The 20,212-nt window shown below is 30.4% G+C and overlaps 1 protein-coding gene across 1 annotated transcript in view; it reads left to right on the top strand.

Annotated features, from left to right (window-relative positions):
* The window catches only part of LOC119600917 (dynein heavy chain 3, axonemal), a 61,941-nt gene extending 50,275 nt beyond the window's left edge, over positions 1-11,666 (top strand). The window contains 9 exon segments of the mRNA XM_037951507.1: positions 506-678; positions 2,366-2,848; positions 3,201-3,380; positions 6,675-6,834; positions 6,966-7,183; positions 7,288-7,403; positions 7,406-7,484; positions 10,667-10,877; positions 11,195-11,666. Of these exon segments, the coding sequence (XP_037807435.1) occupies positions 506-678; positions 2,366-2,848; positions 3,201-3,380; positions 6,675-6,834; positions 6,966-7,183; positions 7,288-7,403; positions 7,406-7,484; positions 10,667-10,877; positions 11,195-11,542 (1,968 nt within the window). The 3' untranslated portion in view covers positions 11,543-11,666.
* The last annotated feature ends 8,546 nt before the right edge of the window (positions 11,667-20,212 follow it).

The following is a 20,212-nucleotide window of genomic DNA, read 5'->3' as shown; positions in this document are numbered from 1 at the left end:
TTACTTAATTTTGATATTTATTATAACATAGAATTGAAATTTAAAGCACGTGTCTGATGTTAACTTAATAGAAGTTTGTTTAAAAGAAAATAAATAATTAATTTTAAAAGTGAATCTTAAATAATCATTTCCATGTAATTAACTTTCTACAATAATTTTGCTGAGTACATCAAATAACATTAACAGGAAAGACAACATGACGTATGATTATTTTTTGATTTTATTTCTGGAAACAGATAAATAATATTAATCATACGTTACATATGCAAATTCTTTTATGTAATTAAAATAAATCAAAATTTTCAGCAAATGAAAAAAATTTTTTTTTAATGAAAAAACTCAAATTTCCTTTTATTTCTCTTTTATAATGTAATTAATTATAAAACTTTATAATGTTTGTTTGTGTTTTTCTTTTTCTTTGTTTTTATTTTTATACTTTTTAATTGTATTTTCATGTTCCTGTTCTCATGGTATTCTTTTTGTTTTTGCAACTTTTTTTCTACAGAATTTCATTACACGTAACATGGATCGTTCATTTGTTGAGCCGCCTCCTTTTGATTTGAATGCTTCATTTGCTGATAGTTCGCCAAAAATACCTTTAGTATTCTTGCTGTCCCCAGGCTCTGATCCAATGGCCAGTCTTTTCATGTATGCCAAACAGCGTAATATGTACGACAAGTAAGTCAATTAATGAAATTATAAAAAAAAATACCAAACATACATATGAGTTAAGGAATATGTAGAGAGGTGAGAGTCTCTCATATCCCTTAAAGAAACTTTAACATTTTAAAGTCATGTTTCAAGGGTTTCGCTGTATGTGTCTGTGTTGTCCTTTGGTTGGTTACCTTTATCAATTGATTAAATTAGGCTGGCATGTTCAAGTAATTGCAGATTTTTTACTTTTTGTTAAGATACACTTGAAGAAATTTTTTGATTTCCAAACCTTAAAATTGTTCCCCATTTTATACTATAATTTAAATTCAAAATTAAATTCTTAATAATTCCATTTAAATCATACTTATCTAAAAGCCTCTTGCTTTATATTTTCCCATTACAATAACTCATTGAAGTGAGTGTGCTTAATTGCTTTCGCATTGGCCCTAATCTTAAAATTTAGATTTGACGTCAAACAAAAAAAAAAAAAAAAACAACATTCTAATTGCAAATGGCTACAAAAAGCGTCTTCGAATAAAATGGATTAATATAAATATTTATTCATGACCGCATTACATCTTTATTGTAATTATTAGAAAGTCAACAATTAATTTAAATTAATGAAAATGTTTGTATGTGTAAGCATCGTAAACTTTCTAAATAATAAATGGCGTATTTATTGAACATGGCAGATGGATGGATGGACGGACGTGGGTTCGTATGAAAAACTAATCTAAATACAGTTTTCATTAAATAAATATTGCTAAAAATAAATGGTTTTTTTTTTTTCTAAATACTTTTGTTTAATAGAATAATATTTTTCTTCGCGCAGACTTCATAAAATAAATAACAATACTTGACTTTGTCACTTAATGTGCGAGACAAAAAATCTTATTGAACTTTTGTTGTAGAAAAACTGGGTTTTAAGTATACAAAACGAATTTTATTATAAAAAGCGGATTTTAAGTATAAAAACTGGTATTTAGCATAAAAACAGGATTTTAGTATAAAACTGGTTTTTAGTATAAAAACTGGTTTTTAGTTTAAAAACTGGTTTTTAGTATAAAACTAGTTTTTATTATAAAAACTGGTTTTTAGTATAAAAACTGGTTTTTAGTATAAAAACTGGTTTTTAGTATAATAAATAGTTTTTAGTATAAAACCTGGTTTTTACTATAAAAACTGGTTTTTAGTATAGTTATAGTATTTAGTATAAAACTAGTTTTTAGTATAAAAACTGGTATTTAGCATAAAAACAGGATTTTAGTATAAAAACTGGTTTTCAGTATAAAAACTGGTTTTAGTATAAAAACGGGTTTTTAGTATAAAAACTGGTTTTTAGTATAAAAACTGGTTTTTAGTATAAAAACAGATTATTAGTATAAAAGCTGGTTTTTAGTGTAAAAACGGGTTTTTCGTGTAAAACTGGTTTTTAGTTTGAAAGCATGATTTTTGTACAAAAACTGGATTTTAGTACAAAAACAGGTTTTTAGTAAAAAAAAACTGGTTTTTAGGTTGAAAGCTTGATTTTTGTACAAAAGCTGCTATCCGCAAAAAAAGCTGGTTTTTAGTGCAAGTTTAAATTTAATATAATTAGATTTTGAATGATAATTTGTAGGTCAACAAAAGGTCAATTAAAAATTACATCTATTAACAAAAATTTTAAACAATAATTTTATTAAAAACTTTTTCAAAACATCACTCTTTACAGAACCAAAACCATTTCCTTGGGTCAAGGACAAGGACCACGTGCTGAGAAAATGATAATCGAGGCCTGTCGCTACGGTCATTGGGTAGTTTTGCAAAATTGTCATGTAGCTGTCAGTTGGATGGGTGAGCTGGAGCGCATATGCAATGATTCCTCTCTAGCCGAATCCGCACATGCTGATTATCGTCTCTGGTGTACTTCCTATCCGAGTTCAGTGTTTCCAGTGTCAGTGCTACAGAATTCCGTTAAAATGACCAATGAACCGCCCAAAGGTCTAAAGGCTAACATGCAGAGATCATTTAATTCAGATCCATTAGTGCGTGATAAATTCTTTACAAATGCATTTGTATATACGGAGACGGCCAATAAATGTTGGTTACGTGGTGTGTTTGCATTGGTATTCTTTCATGCAGTGGTGCAGGAACGTCGCGAATTCGGACCATTGGGTTGGAATATACCATATGAGTTTAGTGAAGCGGATTTAAAGTAAGTTAAATGTTGTTGTGGTTACTCGTACATACATATCTATTAAGTATGTATGTATGCGGTGTCACAATATTTGTCATGCTGCTAAATGTGGTATGTTAAATGGGAGGGAGTGGGTAGGAGTATGTGTATTTTTAATAGCTTATGTATATATTTTTAAAGTTTTTGCCTTTTTTATTTTTGTATTTCATAAATATTTCATTTTGTATTTATTTCCTCTTGTTGTGGTGGAATTTATTTTACATTTCATTTTCGGTTGATGTTTTTATTCTCCTTTTCATTTTCAATTTCATTTAATTTGTTTGACCTTTTTTTCCATTTTCCATCTTCTCAATTCGTTACAACATTTCAGAATTTCATTGCTGCAGCTTAAGATGTTTATAGCTCAAAGTAATAGCATACCATTTCGTGGACATGTCTATCTTACGGGCGAATGTAACTATGGTGGTCGTGTTACAGATGACAAGGATCGTCGTTTAATCTTGTCATTATTGAACATGATCTATAATCCCAGTACTATTGAGGTTGACAAGTAAGTATCTATTTGTGTTTTATATTGTAGTTGTTTTTCGTAGATGTTGTAAAAATTGCCACAAAACATAAAAGGAAATTTAACAAGAAATGTTAACAACTATTAGATACTGAGGTAGTAATATGGTGGCACATGGTTAAGAGGGCCAGAGGCGGTGGATTTCAGAGAAAGGGGGGATTTTGTAATGAAATAAAAACTAGAACTGAACTCGAACTGAACTCGAACTGAACTAGAACTGAACTAGAACTGAACTAGAACTGAACTAGAACTGAACTAGAACTGAACTAGAACTGAACTAGAACTGAACTAGAACTGAACTAGAACTGAACTAGAACTGAACTAGAACTGAACTAGAACTGAACTAGAACTGAACTAGAACTGAACTAGAACTGAACTAGAACTGAACTAGAACTGAACTAGAACTGAACTAGAACTGAACTAGAACTGAACTAGAACTGAACTAGAACTGAACTAGAACTGAACTAGAACTGAACTAGAACTGAACTAGAACTGAACTAGAACTGAACTAGAACTGAACTAGAACTGAACTAGAACTGAACTAGAACTGAACTAGAACTGAACTAGAACTGAACTAGAACTGAACTAGAACTGAACTAGAACTGAACTAGAACTGAACTAGAACTGAACTAGAACTGAACTAGAACTGAACTAGAACTGAACTAGAACTGAACTAGAACTGAACTAGAACTGAACTAGAACTGAACTAGAACTGAACTAGAACTGAACTAGAACTGAACTAGAACTGAACTAGAACTGAACTAGAACTGAACTAGAACTGAACTAGAACTGAACTAGAACTGAACTGAACTAGAACTGAACTAGAACTAAACTAGAACTGAACTAGAACTGAACTAGAACTGAACTAGAACTGAACTAGAACTGAACTAGAACTGAACTAGAACTGAACTAGAACTGAACTAGAACTGAACTAGAACTGAACTAGAACTGAACTAGAACTGAACTAGAACTGAACTAGAACTGAACTAGAACTGAACTAGAACTGAACTAGAACTGAACTAGAACTGAACTAGAACTGAACTAGAACTGAACTAGAACTGAACTAGAACTGAACTAGAACTGAACTAGAACTGAAACTGAACTAGAACTGAACTAGAACTGAACTAGAACTGAACTAGAACTGAACTAGAACTGAACTAGAACTGAACTAGAACTGAACTAGAACTGAACTAGAACTGAACTAGAACTGAACTAGAACTGACACTAAACGGAACTAGAACTGAACTAGAACTGAACTAGAACTGAACTAGAACTGAACTGAACTAGAAACTGAACTAGAACTGAACTAGAACGAACTAGAACTGAACTAGAACTGAACTAGAACTGAACTAGAACTGAACTAGAACTACTGAACTGAACTAGAACTGAACTAGAACTGAACTAGAACTGAACTAGAACTGAACTAGAAATGAACTAGAACTGAACTAGAACTGAACTAGAACTGACTAGAATGAACTAGAACTGAACTAGAAACTGAACTAGAACTGAACTAGAACTGAACTAGAACTGAAACTAGAACTGAACTAGAACTGAACTAGAACTAACTAGAACTGAACTAGAACTGAACTAGAACTGAACTAGAACTGAACTAGAACTGAACTAGAACTGAACTAGAACTGAAACTAGAACTGAACTAGAACTGAACTAGAACTGAACTAGAACTGAACTAGAACTGAACTAGAACTGAACTAGACTGAACTAGAACTGAACTAGAACTTGAACTAGAACTGAACTAGAACTGAACTAGAACTGAACTAGAACTGAACTAGAACTGAACTAGAACTGAACTAGAACTTGAACTAGAACTGAACTAGAACTGACGAACTGAACTAGAACTGAACTAGAACTGAACTAGAACTGAACTAGAACTGAACTAGAACTGAACTAGAACTGAACTAGAACTGACTAGAACTGAACTAGAACTGAACTAGAACTGACAGAACTGAACTAGAACTGACTAACTAATAGAACTGAACTAGAACTGAACTAGAACTGAACTAGAGAACTGAACTAGAACTGAACTAGAACTGAACTAGAACTGAACTAGAACTGAACTAGAACTGAACTAGAACTGAACTAGAACTGAACTAGAACTGAACTAGAACTGAACTAGAACTGAACTAGAACTGAACTAGAACTGAACTAGAACTGAACTATAAGTGAACTAGAACTGAACTGGAAATATAACTTATTTTTAGTATAAAACCTGGTTGTAGAATGAAGCCCTTGAAATTCTTCATTTGAATTTGCTTTTAGGCTACTTCCCTGATTTTCATGTTTATTTCTTTAACCATTGAAAATAAACAAAAATCTATACATGAACACAAATATATTTTCTTGAAGCCAGAAGAAAATAAAACTGTCATATCATTGTTTCTTTTACGTTTCATGACCTTTAATGTAAAATGTGAAATAAAAAAGGAAAATAGTTTTTTCCTTCGTCATCATCAGCTCTATTCATGTTTCAGCAACACAAATTAATATACTTTTTAAAAAGTACTTGACGACAATACTTTTAAATAAAAAAATCCATCATTTAGATTTTAAACTTAGAATCAATTTGAAATGAAATACAAGTCCTAATTCTGATCAAATAATCATTAATAATAGATGAGACTCCTGTAATATTATTGAAAAACTTTAGAATTTTGAAAATTAAATTTACCCTCTATTTTCCGCAATAGGGCATATGTATTTGTGTCTTTACAATAGTTGTGTTTTGTTGCTAACGTTCAAAGGCAATTTCATATAAATTTAAAATTTATAAACGTTAGGAGTTAACGTGTAAAATTATACAAGTTAATTTTAACGTTGATAAAAGTGCTACCAATTCAAAAATAAAAATACAAATATTAATGTGTTTATGTCAAACAATAAAAAAATATTTTAAAATAAAATTTAAATCAAAGAAAATTACCAAATAAAAAAACCTTTTCAAGAAATTGTAAATAATTTCAAGATTTAGCAGATTTCTTCTGTGGAGTGATGCCAAGTCAGGTAATGTTCGTTTTGTTGCTAACTTTAAGCGTTAACACTCATTGATAGCAACAAAACACAACTAATATACCCTATTCCTCCTCACTATTTATGTTTTTTGGCTTTTCTATAAATTTAAATATATTTCTACCCATTCGTATAGTATATTTTATATTTATCATTTCTTTTAAGATTTTACATTATTCTTATACTTTTTTTCACATATCCACATTCACCTATAACACTCATATGTATATATTCCACTTCTTTCTACTTTAGTTATGCTTTATCACAATCTGGCACATATCGAGTACCTTTGAATCCAACACGTGTCAATGCTTCGGATTACATAGCAGAATTTCCTTTAAGTCCTCATCCTGAAGTCTATGGTTTACATGAAAATGCCGATATAAATCGTAATAACAAGGAAACAAATAGTGTAAGAATTTATTCTTTTTTGGTTTTTGTTAATTTTAACAAGTGACAACATGACACAAACAGAAAAAACAAATTTAGAAATTTATGTAAAATCTAAAAATATGTTTGACTGTTGGTTATCTTTTTGCAAAGCTAATACAAGGTGTTTTGAAAACACAAACCGACTTAATGGCGTCTGTCAAATCAAGTGGTGCGGGGGCAGATGGTGCCAAGATAGATCCAGCTTTTCAGATATGCAAAGACATATTAGCGCGCCTACCGAATGCCTTTGATCTGGTAGAGGTTACGGAAAAATTCCCTGTAGTCTATACTAATTCCATGAATACGGTGTTGAGGCAGGAGTTAATAAGGTAAACCGAATTGATGAGAACTTTACTTTAGTATAAATTTATTTGAATAAAAACCCAAAAAAAAAAAATATTTTAAAGTTTTCATATTATTCTTTCCGTTTCAGATTTAATCGTTTATTGGATTATATCCGTAAAAGTTTAATCAATGTCCAGAAAGCTATCCAGGGACAAATTGCCATGATTCCAGAATTGGAAAGAACTCACCGTTCAATGGTTATAGGCAACTTCCCGACGACTGGCTGAAGAAGAGTTATCCATCGCTTAAACCACTGGGCAGTTATGTTACTGATTTTGTTGCGAGGCAAGTAATTACGGAACAGAATACATGCCCGCGACTCATCTCTAGTTCAGTTCTGGTTCAATTCTAGTTCAGTTCTAGTTCAGTTCTAGTTCAGTTCTAGTTCAGTTCTAGTTCAGTTCTAGTTCAGTTCTAGTTCAGTTCTAGTTCAGTTCTAGTTCAGTTCTAGTTCAGTTCTAGTTCAGTTCTAGTTCAGTTCTAGTTCTAGTTCAGTTCTAGTTCAGTTCTAGTTCAGTTCTAGTTCAGTTCTCGTTCAGTTTCTAGTTCAGTTCTAGTTCAGTTCTAGTTCAGTTCTAGTTCAGTTCTAGTTCAGTTCTAGTTCAGTTCTAGTTCAGTTCTAGTTCAGTTCTAGTTCAGTTCTAGTTCAGTTCTAGTTAGTTCTAGTTCAGTTCTAGTTCAGTTCTAGTTCAGTTCTAGTTCAGTTCTAGTTCAGTTCTAGTTCAGTTCTAGTTCAGTTCTAGTTCAGTTCTAGTTCAGTTCTAGTTCAGTTCTAGTTCAGTTCTAGTTCAGTTCTAGTTCAGTTCTAGTTCAGTTCTAGTTCAGTTCTAGTTCAGTTCTAGTTCAGTTCTAGTTCAGTTTCTAGTTCAGTTCTAGTTTCAGTTCTAGTTCAGTTCTAGTTCAGTTCTAGTTCAGTTCTAGTTCAGTTCTAGTTCAGTTCTAGTTCAGTTCTAGTTCAGTTCTAGTTCAGTTCTAGTTCAGTTCTAGTTCAGTTCTAGTTCAGTTCTAGTTCAGTTCTAGTTCAGTTCTAGTTCAGTTCTAGTTCAGTTCTAGTTCAGTTCTAGTTCAGTTCTAGTTCAGTTCTAGTTCAGTTCTAGTTCAGTTCTAGTTCAGTTCTAGTTCAGTTCTAGTTCAGTTCTAGTCAGTTCTAGTTCAGTTCTAGTTCAGTTCTAGTTCAGTTCTAGTTCAGTTCTAGTTCAGTTCTAGTTCAGTTCTAGTTCAGTTTTAGTTCTAGTTCAGTTCTAGTTCAGTTTAGTTCAGTTCTAGTTCAGTTCTAGTTCAGTTCTAGTTCAGTTCTAGTTCAGTTCTAGTTCAGTTCTAGTTCAGTTCTAGTTCAGTTCTAGTCAGTTCTAGTTCAGTTCTAGTCAGTTCTAGTTCAGTTCTAGTTCAGTTCTAGTTCAGTTCTAGTTCAGTTCTAGTTCAGTTCTAGTTCAGTTCTAGTTCAGTTCTAGTTCAGTTCTAGTTCAGTTCTAGTTCAGTCTAGTCAGTTCTAGTTCAGTTCTAGTTCAGTTCTAGTTCAGTTCTAGTTCAGTTCTAGTTCAGTTTCTAGTTCAGTTCTAGTTCAGTTCTAGTTCAGTTCTAGTTCAGTTCTAGTTCAGTTCTAGTTCAGTTCTAGTTCAGTTCTAGTTCAGTTCTAGTTCAGTTCTAGTTCAGTTCTAGTTCAGTTCTAGTTCAGTTCTAGTTCAGTTTCTAGTTCAGTTCTAGTTCAGTTCTAGTTCAGTTCTAGTTCAGTTCTAGTTCAGTTCTAGTTCAGTTCTAGTTCAGTTCTAGTTCAGTTCTAGTTCAGTTCTAGTTCAGTTCTAGTTCAGTTCTAGTTCAGTTCTAGTTTCAGTTCTAGTTCAGTTCTAGTTCAGTTCTAGTTCAGTTCTAGTTCAGTTCTAGTTCAGTTCTAGTTCAGTTCTAGTTCAGTTCTAGTTCAGTTCTAGTTCAGTTCTAGTTCAGTTCTAGTTCAGTTCTAGTTCAGTTCTAGTTCAGTTCTAGTTCAGTTTCTAGTTCAGTTCTAGTTCAGTTCTAGTTCAGTTCTAGTTCAGTTCTAGTTCAGTTCTAGTTCAGTTCTAGTTCAGTTCTAGTTCAGTTCTAGTTCAGTTCTAGTTCAGTTCTAGTCAGTTCTAGTTCAGTTCTAGTTCAGTTCTAGTTCAGTTCTAGTTCAGTTCTAGTTCAGTTCTAGTTCAGTTCTAGTTCTAGTTCTAGTTCAGTTCTAGTTCAGTTCTAGTTCAGTTCTAGTTCAGTTCTTAGTTCAGTTCTAGTCAGTTCTAGTTTCAGTTCTAGTTCAGTTCTAGTTCAGTTCTAGTTCAGTTCTAGTTCAGTTCTAGCTTCAGTTCTAGCTCAGTTCTAGCTCAGTTCTAGTTCAGTTCTAGTTCAGTTCTAGTTCAGTTCTAGTTCAGTTCTAGTCAGTTCCAGTTCAGTTCTAGTTCAGTTCTAGTTCAGTTCTAGTTCAGTTCTAGTTAAGCTATATTTCAATACTAGTTCAGTTCTAATTCAGTTATAGTTTACTTCTAGTTCAGTTATACTTCAGGTTTAGTTCAGTTGTACATGTTTCTTTAACTCCTTCCCTGCTATTCTCTGCCTATTATCTCAATATTGTGTTACACTTTTTTCAACTTTTTTATACTTATACTTAACCGTCTTTAAAATGCTGTCTCAAGTACATCAAACATTAAATATGATAAAGTGCTGGAAAGAAGAAATCATACAAACATACATGCATTGAGAAATCATATCCAGGATGTTGCATGATTTTCCTTTTTTATTCTCTTTACTTTTTATCACATTTTTTTGAAAATATTTCTCTTGCAAAACTTTTTTGATTCAACAGAATCTTACGCTTTTTAACGGAAGTGTTGAGTTATCCAAAGTGGAAAAAAGTTTATGTTTTAAATTCCTTCTGATAAAAAGAAATAAGAAATAAGATTTAATGTGAAAGGAAATTTTGAGGAAAAAAAGTATGTGTAAAAATTAATTAACATTAACAAAAGGAAAAGAAAAGGAACAAGTTTGATTTGTGTCGATAGTGGTGATTATAACAAAAGCACTACAGCAAGCGAAAATGGTGGCTTTTTTAAGCCTCTTGAAAAAAAGCTTAGCTTTTCTAAAGTACCATAGCTTTTAAAAGCTTCCAATTGACAATAATTTGACGTTTCAATATAACTTGCAAAATTTGTTTATTTAAGCATTTTTTAAAAGCTTTTTGGTTTCTCTGGCTTAAAGCTTAATAAAATCTTTTAAGCATAAAACTAACAATAGATAAAGGCGGGACGAAATTTCAGAAAAGCTTTTTAAGCTTATTTTTTACTTAAAGATTCAAAAGCTACTGCTTACCTTATTATTGGTATTTCGTTACTAACCTTTTAAAAAGCTGATATTAACTCCTATATTTCTCCTATATACTACTATATGTTGGCTTAAATTTACTCAATTACTTGTTGTATTATCTTTTTATAAAACTTTTTATATTTTATTTATTTTAGATTGGAATTCTTTCAAACTTGGTTAGATAAAGGTGAACCGATTGTTTACTGGCTATCGGGTTTCTATTTTACACAATCGTTTATGACCGGAGTTTTACAAAACTATTCGAGAAAGAATCGTTTTCAAATCGATATGGTGCGTATTGAATTTGAAGTTACCAAATATGAAATGGAAGCAGATGAAGCACCTGTATTGGGTGCTTACATAAGGGTAAGTGGAGGAGAAAAAGAAAGTAAACTTAAAAATGAAAGTTTGAACTTTGACATAAAACACTTAATAAAACAACTATTCTTATCACACACACACACACATGCTAACAACATTAAAGGATAAACTGGAAAATAATGAGGATACGAAATTAATAAAAGTAAGATTAAATGCCAAAGTAAAAGTTTCTAAAACAAGGAAATTGTAATGAAAAATAAAGATATTTAGCTAAAAATTTAAATTCCTTTTAAAACAAACCTAAACTAAGAAATATTTAAATAATTTCCTAAAGCAATTCCTTTCTTATATATTTCTTTTAGGGCCTTTTCCTTGAAGGTTGTCGCTGGAATCGTACCATACACGCCGTCGATGAATCCTTTTCAAAGATACTTTTCGATACTATCCCAGTTGTTTGTCTAATGCCCACAATGAAAATGGAAGGTCAACAAAAGTCCTGTGTGGCGAAAGACGATGATGATGATGACGGCGATGGTGGTGGCAAGCAAATCTACGAATGTCCTGTATATAAAACAAGTGAAAGGCGTGGTATTTTATCCACTACTGGCCACTCGACGAACTTTGTAATGTACATGGATTTACCGTGTACAAGAAATCAAATGCATTGGATTAATCGTGGTGCTGCTTCGCTGTGTCAATTAGATGATTAGTTTTGCTTCAATGAGTTGAAAGAATAATAGAAAAGGATGAATGTTTCATTTCAATGCTATTCATTATGTATATTTTTTTTTTGTGCGAGACTATTCATCTATTTTATATTACAATTTTAAGAGACTGATGTTTATTTTAGATTTTTTTTTATTTGCTATTAAATAAATTTATATAAATTTAAATGATTTTTACAAAATTCTGTGATTATTTAAGAGAAAGGAATTATTAAGAATAAGATATTTGTTGAGAGCTGGTTTTTGCATTTGAAAATACAAAATTCAAGTCGATGACCCACCTTTGGCTCCTTTTTTTTGGACAATTAGGTACAAACCTAAATACATACATATCGTCACCTAAAACGCAAACGATCCTATCTAACATTTTTAAAATTTTACAGGAGAAGCAAAAAATTATTGAAATTGAAAAGTTCGTTTCTATCAACGCGATTTTATTGTAGTAAATAAACAAATTGTTTAATAGTGAAACCTATCAGTTGTTATGATTGTTGACAATGGCGTTTAAAAAAATGGATAAATTGGACTTTTTATCTTTAATATTTAAATGTGTTTGTAGATAGGGCCTTTTGTTTTTTGTCAATAAATAGCTAATTTTGGTCGGAGGAGTCCAATTTTTGTGTGGACATTTGTTTTGATGCAATATATTATAATCAACAATAAAATCGATTTTGAATTTTTGGTTAGTTAAGGCCGTTTGCGTTTCAGGTGCCGATAAATAACTCTTTGTTATATATTTTATATAATAAATTTGTTATTACATTTGTAACAGATCGAAATATTGAACGTAGAACTATGCACCAGGCATGGGGGTAATGATTACACAAAGTAATTAATTACAAGGTCAATTACAATTACTTGCAATGTGTAATTGAACAATAACCAATTACAATTACTTGTAATTGTAATTGAAATTTTTCCAATTACATGTAATTGTAATTGGAATTTCTTCAATTACAATTACAAGTAATTGTAATTGGCAAAACTTCAATTACAATTACAAGCAATTGTAATTGGCAAAACTTCAATTACAATTAAAAATAATTGTAATTGGCAAAACTTCAATTACAATTACATGTAATTGTAATTGAAAATGTAGTCATTACCCCCCAAGCCTGCTATGCACAAATGTATACCTTAAGATCTAGCTATGTCCGTCTATATCTCTGTTTGTCCAAATGTCTGTACGTCTATTAGAAACACGATAGAACACTAACGGCAGGGACAAAAATCACTGATTAAGTTTTTATTGATAAGGTTATTTTGGCATAGCAAATGTTTAAAATCTAATCTATATTTTAAGACGATCTAGCGATGTCCGTCTGTCTCTATCATCTCCTGTGTCCTTATTTTAAGACAATCTAGCTATGTCCGTCTGTCTTTCTGTTTAAACAGTCATTAGAGCGTTAATTAGGCTGCAAATGCGATAAGATGGAATTGAACAGTTCTTTCAAATATTGACTTTTTTTGGATTTTGGAAAATTTTTTTTTATTTAGCAAAATATCAAGATTTACTTACCATAATATTGCATATTAATCTAAAAAGAAAAAAAACAAACAGTAAGTAATGTAAATTGTACTTTTCTAATTATCATAATATTAAAAAATCGTTGATAATAATTTAATTACTTATTTGCATAACAAATCTTCTAACAATTAAAATATTCCCAGTGATTTAATGAGTATCCTATAGAACATTTTTCTATCATCAGTTTTCTATAAAAAATTTCAACGACAATTTTTACCTTTTACAAAATATTTTCTATAAAAAGTTTCCCAAGATCACTTTTGTCTATGAAAAAATTATCACGATCAGTTTTATATAAAAGACTTCTATCGAACTGTTTAACAATAAGTTTTTTTATAGATACCTACTTATTCAAAATGTTTGTAGATCAGTTTATTATAAAAAGTTTCATACGATTAGTTTTCTATAAAAAAAACAATTGTCACGATTAATTTTATATATTTCTCTTTCTATAATGGAGAAATCCAATGATCAGTCATAAACGGAAAACTTCTGTCCTTCAGTTTTCTATAGAAAACTTTTGTCGATCACTTATAACTTAAAAAAAAACTTTATTGAAACTGTCGTTGACTAGTTTGTTGTGATCATTTGTAGATCAGTAACCGGACGATCAGTTTAAAAATTTCATCGATCAGTTTTTTAGAGAAAACTTTCCGCGATCAATTTTCTAGAAAAACTTTCATCGAACAATTTTCTATAGAAAACTGTTGTCTATCTGTTCTCTATATAAAACTTCTTTGTCGAAAACTTTTCATGATCGTTCTTCTTTATAGACAATATTCCACGATCCCTTTTTATATAAGATTTTTTCACGAAAAGCAATTCTGTCACATAATCACATATGGAGTCTCATTAAAATAACCCTAAAAAATTTACCACACATGCCCCTATGGTGGTTACTAAATATTCGGCATAGTCGAATTTAACACTCTTACTTCTTCTTCATTTTTCAATTGGGGGTTTTTGAAAGTAAAAGTTAGATGAAAAGATAATAACTGTTGTTTCATTTATTCAATTTTGTTTAACAAACACTTAAATTGTTTATACCCTCTAGCTATTTATAATGAATGTTTAAATAATTGAAAAACATAAATGAAGTAGTTGTACATACATACACACATATTTATACGGAAATTCACAGTTTAAAAATATAATAAATTATTTCATAATTGCGTACTATAAGTGCATACAAACACTTTAACACCAACTTTATGCAAAACATTGAAATGAATCATAAATTCTTATAGTTTTATATAGATTTAATAAATTATAACAATTATTTACAGCTCTACGATTTCTCTTCCGTAATTAATAAAAAATAAAAAAAAAACAGCAATAATAAATTAACAATTATTTTTTTATAAAACAAATATTATGTTTATAACAAAAAAACAATTAAATAAGTTAAGTTCGACAAAACCGAATAAATGGAGCACTACATTCAAAAGTGTATATAATAAAGAAACTGAACTAGAACTGAACTAGAACTACTAGAACTGAACTAGAACTGAACTAGAACTGAACTAGAAACTGAACTAGAACTAACTAGAACTGAACTAGAACTGAACTAGAACTGAACTAGAACTGAACTAGAATTGAACTAGAACTGAACTAGAACTGAACTAGAACGAACTAGAACGGAATAGAACTGAACTAGAATGAACTAGAACTAGAACTGAACTAGAACTTAACTAGAACTGAACTAGAACTGAACTAGAACTGAACTAGAACTGAACTAGAACTAGAACTGAGAACTGAACTGAACTAGAACTGAACTAGAAGAACTAGAACTGAACTAGAACTGAACTAGAACTGAACTAGAACTGAACTAGAACTGAACTAGAACTGAACTAGAACTGAACTAGAAACTGAACTAGAATGCCTAGAAAACTGAACTAGAACTGAACTAGAACTGAACTAGAACTGAACTAGAACTGAAACTGAACTAGAACTGAACTAGAACTGAACTAGAACTGAACTAGAACTGAACTAAACTGAACTAGAACTGAACTAGAATGAACTAGAATGAACTAGAACTGAACTAGAACTGAACTAGAACTGAACTAGAACTGAACTAGAACTGAACTAGAACTGAACTAAATGAACTAGAACTGAACTAGAACTGAACTAGAACTGAACTAGAACTGAACTAGAACTGAACTAGAACTGAACTAGAACTGAACTAGACTGAACTAGAACTGAACTAGAACTGAACTAGAACTGAACTACAAACTGAACTAGAACTGAACTAGAACTGAACTAGAACTGAACTAGAACTGAACTAGAACTGAACTAGAACTGAACTAGAACTGAACTAGAACTGAACTAGAACTGAACTAGAACTGAACTAGAACTGAACTAGAACTGAACTAGAACTGAACTAGAACTGAACTAGAACTGAACTAGAACTGAACTAGAACTGAACTAGAACTGAACTAGAACTGAACTAGAACTGAACTAGAACTGAACTAGAACTGAACTAGAACTGAACTAGAACTGAACTAGAACTGACTAGAACTGAACTAGAAACTGAACTAGAACTGAACTAGAACTGACTAGAACTGAACTAGAACTGAACTAGAACTGAACTAGAACTGAACTAGAATGCTGAACTAGAACTGAACTAGAACGGAACTAGAACTGAACTAGAACTGAACTAGAACTGAACTAGAACTGAACTAGAACTGAACTAGAACTGAACTAGAACTGAAACTAGAACTGAACTAGAACTGAACTAGAACTGAAACTAGAACTGAACTAGAACTGAACTAGAACTGAACTAGAACTGAACTAGAACTGAACTAGAACTGAACTAGAACTGAACTAGAACTGAACTAGAACTGAACTAGAACTGAACTAGAACTGAACTAGAACTGAACTAGAACTGAACTAGAACTGACTAGAACTAGAACTGAACTAGAACTGAACTAGAACTGAACTAGAACTGAACTAGAACTGAACTAGAACTGAACTAGAACTGAACTAGAACTGACTAGAACTGAACTAGAACTGAACTAGAACTGAACTAGAACTGAACTAGAACTGAATGAACTAGAACTGAACTAGAACGAACTAGAACTGAACTAGAACTGAACTAAAGAACTAGAACTGAACTAGAACTGAACTAGAACTGAACTAGAACTGAACTAGAACTAGACTGAACTAGAACTGAACTAGAACTGAACTAGAACTGAACTAGAACTGAACTAGAACTGAACTAGAACTGAACTAGAACTGACTAGAACTGAACTAGAACTGAACTAGAACTGAACTAGAACTGAACTAGAACTGAACTAGAACTGCAACTAGACTGAACTGAAACTGACTGAACTGAACTAGGAACTGAACTAGAACTGAACTAGAACTGAACTAGAACTGAACTAGAACTGAACTAGAACTGAACTAGAACTGAACTAGAACTGAACTATGAAACTGAACTAGAACTGAACTAGAACTGAACTAGAACTGAACTAGAACTGAACTAGAACTGAACTAGAACTGAACTAGAACTGAACTAGAACTGAACTAGAACTGAACTAGAACTGAACTAGAACTGAACTAGAACTGAACTAGAAACTGAACTAGAACTGAACTAGAACTGAACTAGAACTGAACTAGAACTGAACTAGAACTGAACTAGACTGAACTAGAACTGAACTAGAACTGAACTAGAACTGCACTAGAATGAACTAGAACTGAACTAGAACTGAACTAGAACTGAACTAGACCTAAACTAGAACTAAATTTTAACTGAACTAGAAATGAAGTAGAACTGAACTAGAACTAAATGCTGACAGAAATCATGCACCGATATTAAACAATTTAAATAAAATTCACTTTAGGATTTAAAAAGAAAAAATATCGTTAATCAATTTAATTTTTTTCTTAGTCAATGAACAAATATTTCTGAGCGTAACAAACCTAAGCACAAACCTATAATACCCTTTACTCTATACAAAGATTGGGTAATATAAACATGTTAAGTGTATCTTCTTTAAAATGTGTTTAACAAACAATAAAAAAATCAATATAAATTATAGCAATCAATAAATAAATAATATATGGTGAATGTTTGAAACTAAAAAGTAGCAACAAAAAAAACCGGCGTTGGAACCCACAAACCAATCAATATATGCGTGTGAGAAATAAACAAGTTTACCACTCTATTTAAATTAAATTTGTTGTAGCTAGAGATGTTGTACATACTTATGTTAATTAATATAAAAATTACTATTATTATTTTTTTGTTGGTGTTAACATATTCGTTAATTTTATTCCAAAATTTTCAAACACCCAAAATAAACCAACACCATCGATTCATCCATCACACACGTTTATTGTCTTAAATATAGATCGATTGTTTAAAATATTAACAGTTATTGGAACAACAACAATTATATTATAAAATAATTTAACAGCCTCACAACAACTATAAACATTATGTTATAAAAATGTAAATATATCTAAAACTAATAAATAAAACAAATATGCTTATTAACATATTCTGTTTAAAAAAAGGCCTATAAACCAAATTAATAAATTTTTAAAACACACACGCTTAGGCCGTTTTTTCCAAAAAAGAAAAAGGCCAACTTAATCGTAAACAATAATATTAATTTATTTCTATTCAAGAATAAGTTTTAGGAAGTAACAAAAATGTTTGCATTTTATTTATTTACTACAAAATGTTTATAAATTTTATTTTTATATATTTGCAAAAAAATTAGTATCTAAATTAATGGGTAATTTGTAAAAGTTTCAAAAATTAATCATTTATGTGATTAATGAATGGTAGTTAATTTTTTATAAAATTCTGTATAAGGCATTGAACTCTAAGTTCAAAAGCACTGAATAAAAACTAATTTTAAATTGTCGCAAAACTGCATGTTCTGAACATAACAATGGGATATTCCACTTCCTTAGGGATACCCATTGTTAGTTAGTTAGTTAGTTAGTTAGTTAGTTAGTTAGTTAGTTAGTTAGTTAGTTAGTTAGTTAGTTAGTTAGTTAGTTAGGTAGTTAGTTAGTTAGTTAGTTAGTTAGTTAGTTAGTTAGTTAGTTAGTTAGTTAGTTAGTTAGTTAGTCAGTTAGTTAGTTAGTTAGTTAGTTAGTAGTAGTTAGTTAGTTAGTTAGTTAGTTAGTTAGTTAGTTAGTTAGTTAGTTAGTTAGTTAGTTAGTTAGTTAGTTAGTTAGTTAGTTAGTTAGTTAGTTAGTTAGTTAGTTAGTTAGTTAGTTAGTTAGTTAGTAGTTAGTTAGTTAGTTAGTTAGTTAGTTAGTTAGTTAGTTAGTTAGTTAGTTAGTTAGTTAGTTAGTTAGTTAGTTAGTTAGTTAGTTAGTTAGTTAGTTAGTTAGTTAGTTAGTTAGTTAGTTAGTTAGTTAGTTAGTTAGTTAGTTAGTTAGTTAGTTAGTTAGTTAGTTAGTTAGTTAGTTAGTTAGTTAGTTAGTTAGTTAGTTAGTTAGTTAGTTAGTTAGTTAGTTAGTTAGTTAGTTAGTTAGTTAGTTAGTTAGTTAGTTAGTTAGTTAGTTAGTTAGTTAGTAGTTAGTTAGTTAGTTAGTTAGTTAGTTAGTTAGTTAGTTAGTTAGTTAGTTAGTTAGTTAGTTAGTTAGTTAGTTAGTTAGTTAGTAGTTAGTTAGTTAGTTAGTTAGTTAGTTAGTTAGTTAGTTAGTTAGTTAGTTAGTTAGTTAGTTAGTTAGTTAGTTAGTTAGTTAGTTAGTTAGTTAGTTAGTTAGTTAGTTAGTTAGTTAGTTAGTTAGTTAGTTAGTTAGTTAGTTAGTTAGTTAGTAGTTAGTTAGTAGTTAGTTAGTTAGTTAGTTAGTTAGTTAGTTAGTTAGTTAGTTAGTAGTTAGTTAGTTAGTTAGTTAGTTAGTTAGTTAGTTAGTTAGTTAGTTAGTTAGTTAGTTAGTTAGTTAGTTAGTTAGTTAGTTAGTTAGTTAGTTAGTTAGTTAGTTAGTTAGTTAGTTAGTTAGTTAGTTAGTTAGTTAGTTAGTTAGTTAGTTAGTTAGTTAGTTAGTTAGTTAGTTAGTTAGTTAGTTAGTTAGTTAGTTAGTTAGTAGTTAGTTAGTTAGTTAGTTAGTTAGTTAGTTAGTTAGTTAGTTAGTTAGTTAGTTAGTTAGTTAGTTAGTTAGTTAGTTAGTTAGTTAGTAGTTAGTTAGTTAGTTAGTTAGTTAGTTAGTTAGTTAGTTAGTTAGTTAGTTAGTTAGTTAGTTAGTAGTAGTTAGTAGTTAGTTAGTTAGTTAGTTAGTTAGTTAGTTAGTTAGTTAGTTAGTAGTTAGTTAGTTAGTTAGTTAGTTAGTAGTTAGTTAGTTAGTAGTTAGTTAGTTAGTTAGTTAGTTAGTTAGTTAGTTAGTTAGTTAGTTAGTTAGTTAGTAGTTAGTTAGTTAGTAGTAGTTAGTTAGTTAGTTAGTTAGTTAGTTAGTTAGTAGTTAGTTAGTTAATCCTGCTTTTCGTTACAATTCTTTTTTATTAAAATATTTCAACGTTTCATTTTCAATTTCAACCTTTATTGAAAATTCGAGATTTTTTAATTACGGCTTTTACATAAATTGTCATAACTAGGTACATACGTACATCTTCAAATATTTTAGTTCGCTTTCTAGAATATCGATTTTGCATATATGAATATATAACATCGAGAAAGACAATCCCTTTCTCTTAAGATACCTTTCTATTTTTTTATTCTACATGATATTTGGTCGTTAACCCCATATTCAATCAATCAATTCCCCTTTATACTTTCAGCAATACAAACATTTAATAGCTAATCTTGGTTCAAAACTATAAAGACCGTACTTGAACTTGAATTTTTTAAAAACAATAGAAGAGCGGTCGATGCTTGAATACAAGAGACCTTTATTTCCGGCAGCAATTGAAACTGTCAAAAGCGAACACTTCAAGAAACCAACCAAATACACCAAATATATCAATAGTTTAAAGACCCAAGCGTGAAAACAACAACAACATAACACACAATAATGTTAAATATGTTCGTTAAATGATTCTTGTTCAAATCGTATCGTGTATTGTGATGAACTATTTTATTAATAGAAGAATAACAGGCAACCGGTTTAAATTACAATTTGATTTCGTTCAAAAAATGTTTATTTGAAATTAGAGTATAAATACTAAA

The sequence above is a fragment of the Lucilia sericata genome, unplaced genomic scaffold (genome assembly GCF_015586225.1).
Source record: "Lucilia sericata isolate MDLA Ls3-8-SP2 unplaced genomic scaffold, ASM1558622v1 Contig000127F_arrow, whole genome shotgun sequence".
NCBI classification, from domain to species: Eukaryota; Metazoa; Arthropoda; class Insecta; order Diptera; family Calliphoridae; genus Lucilia; species Lucilia sericata.
This window is presented reverse-complemented; position numbering and strand designations above follow the sequence as displayed.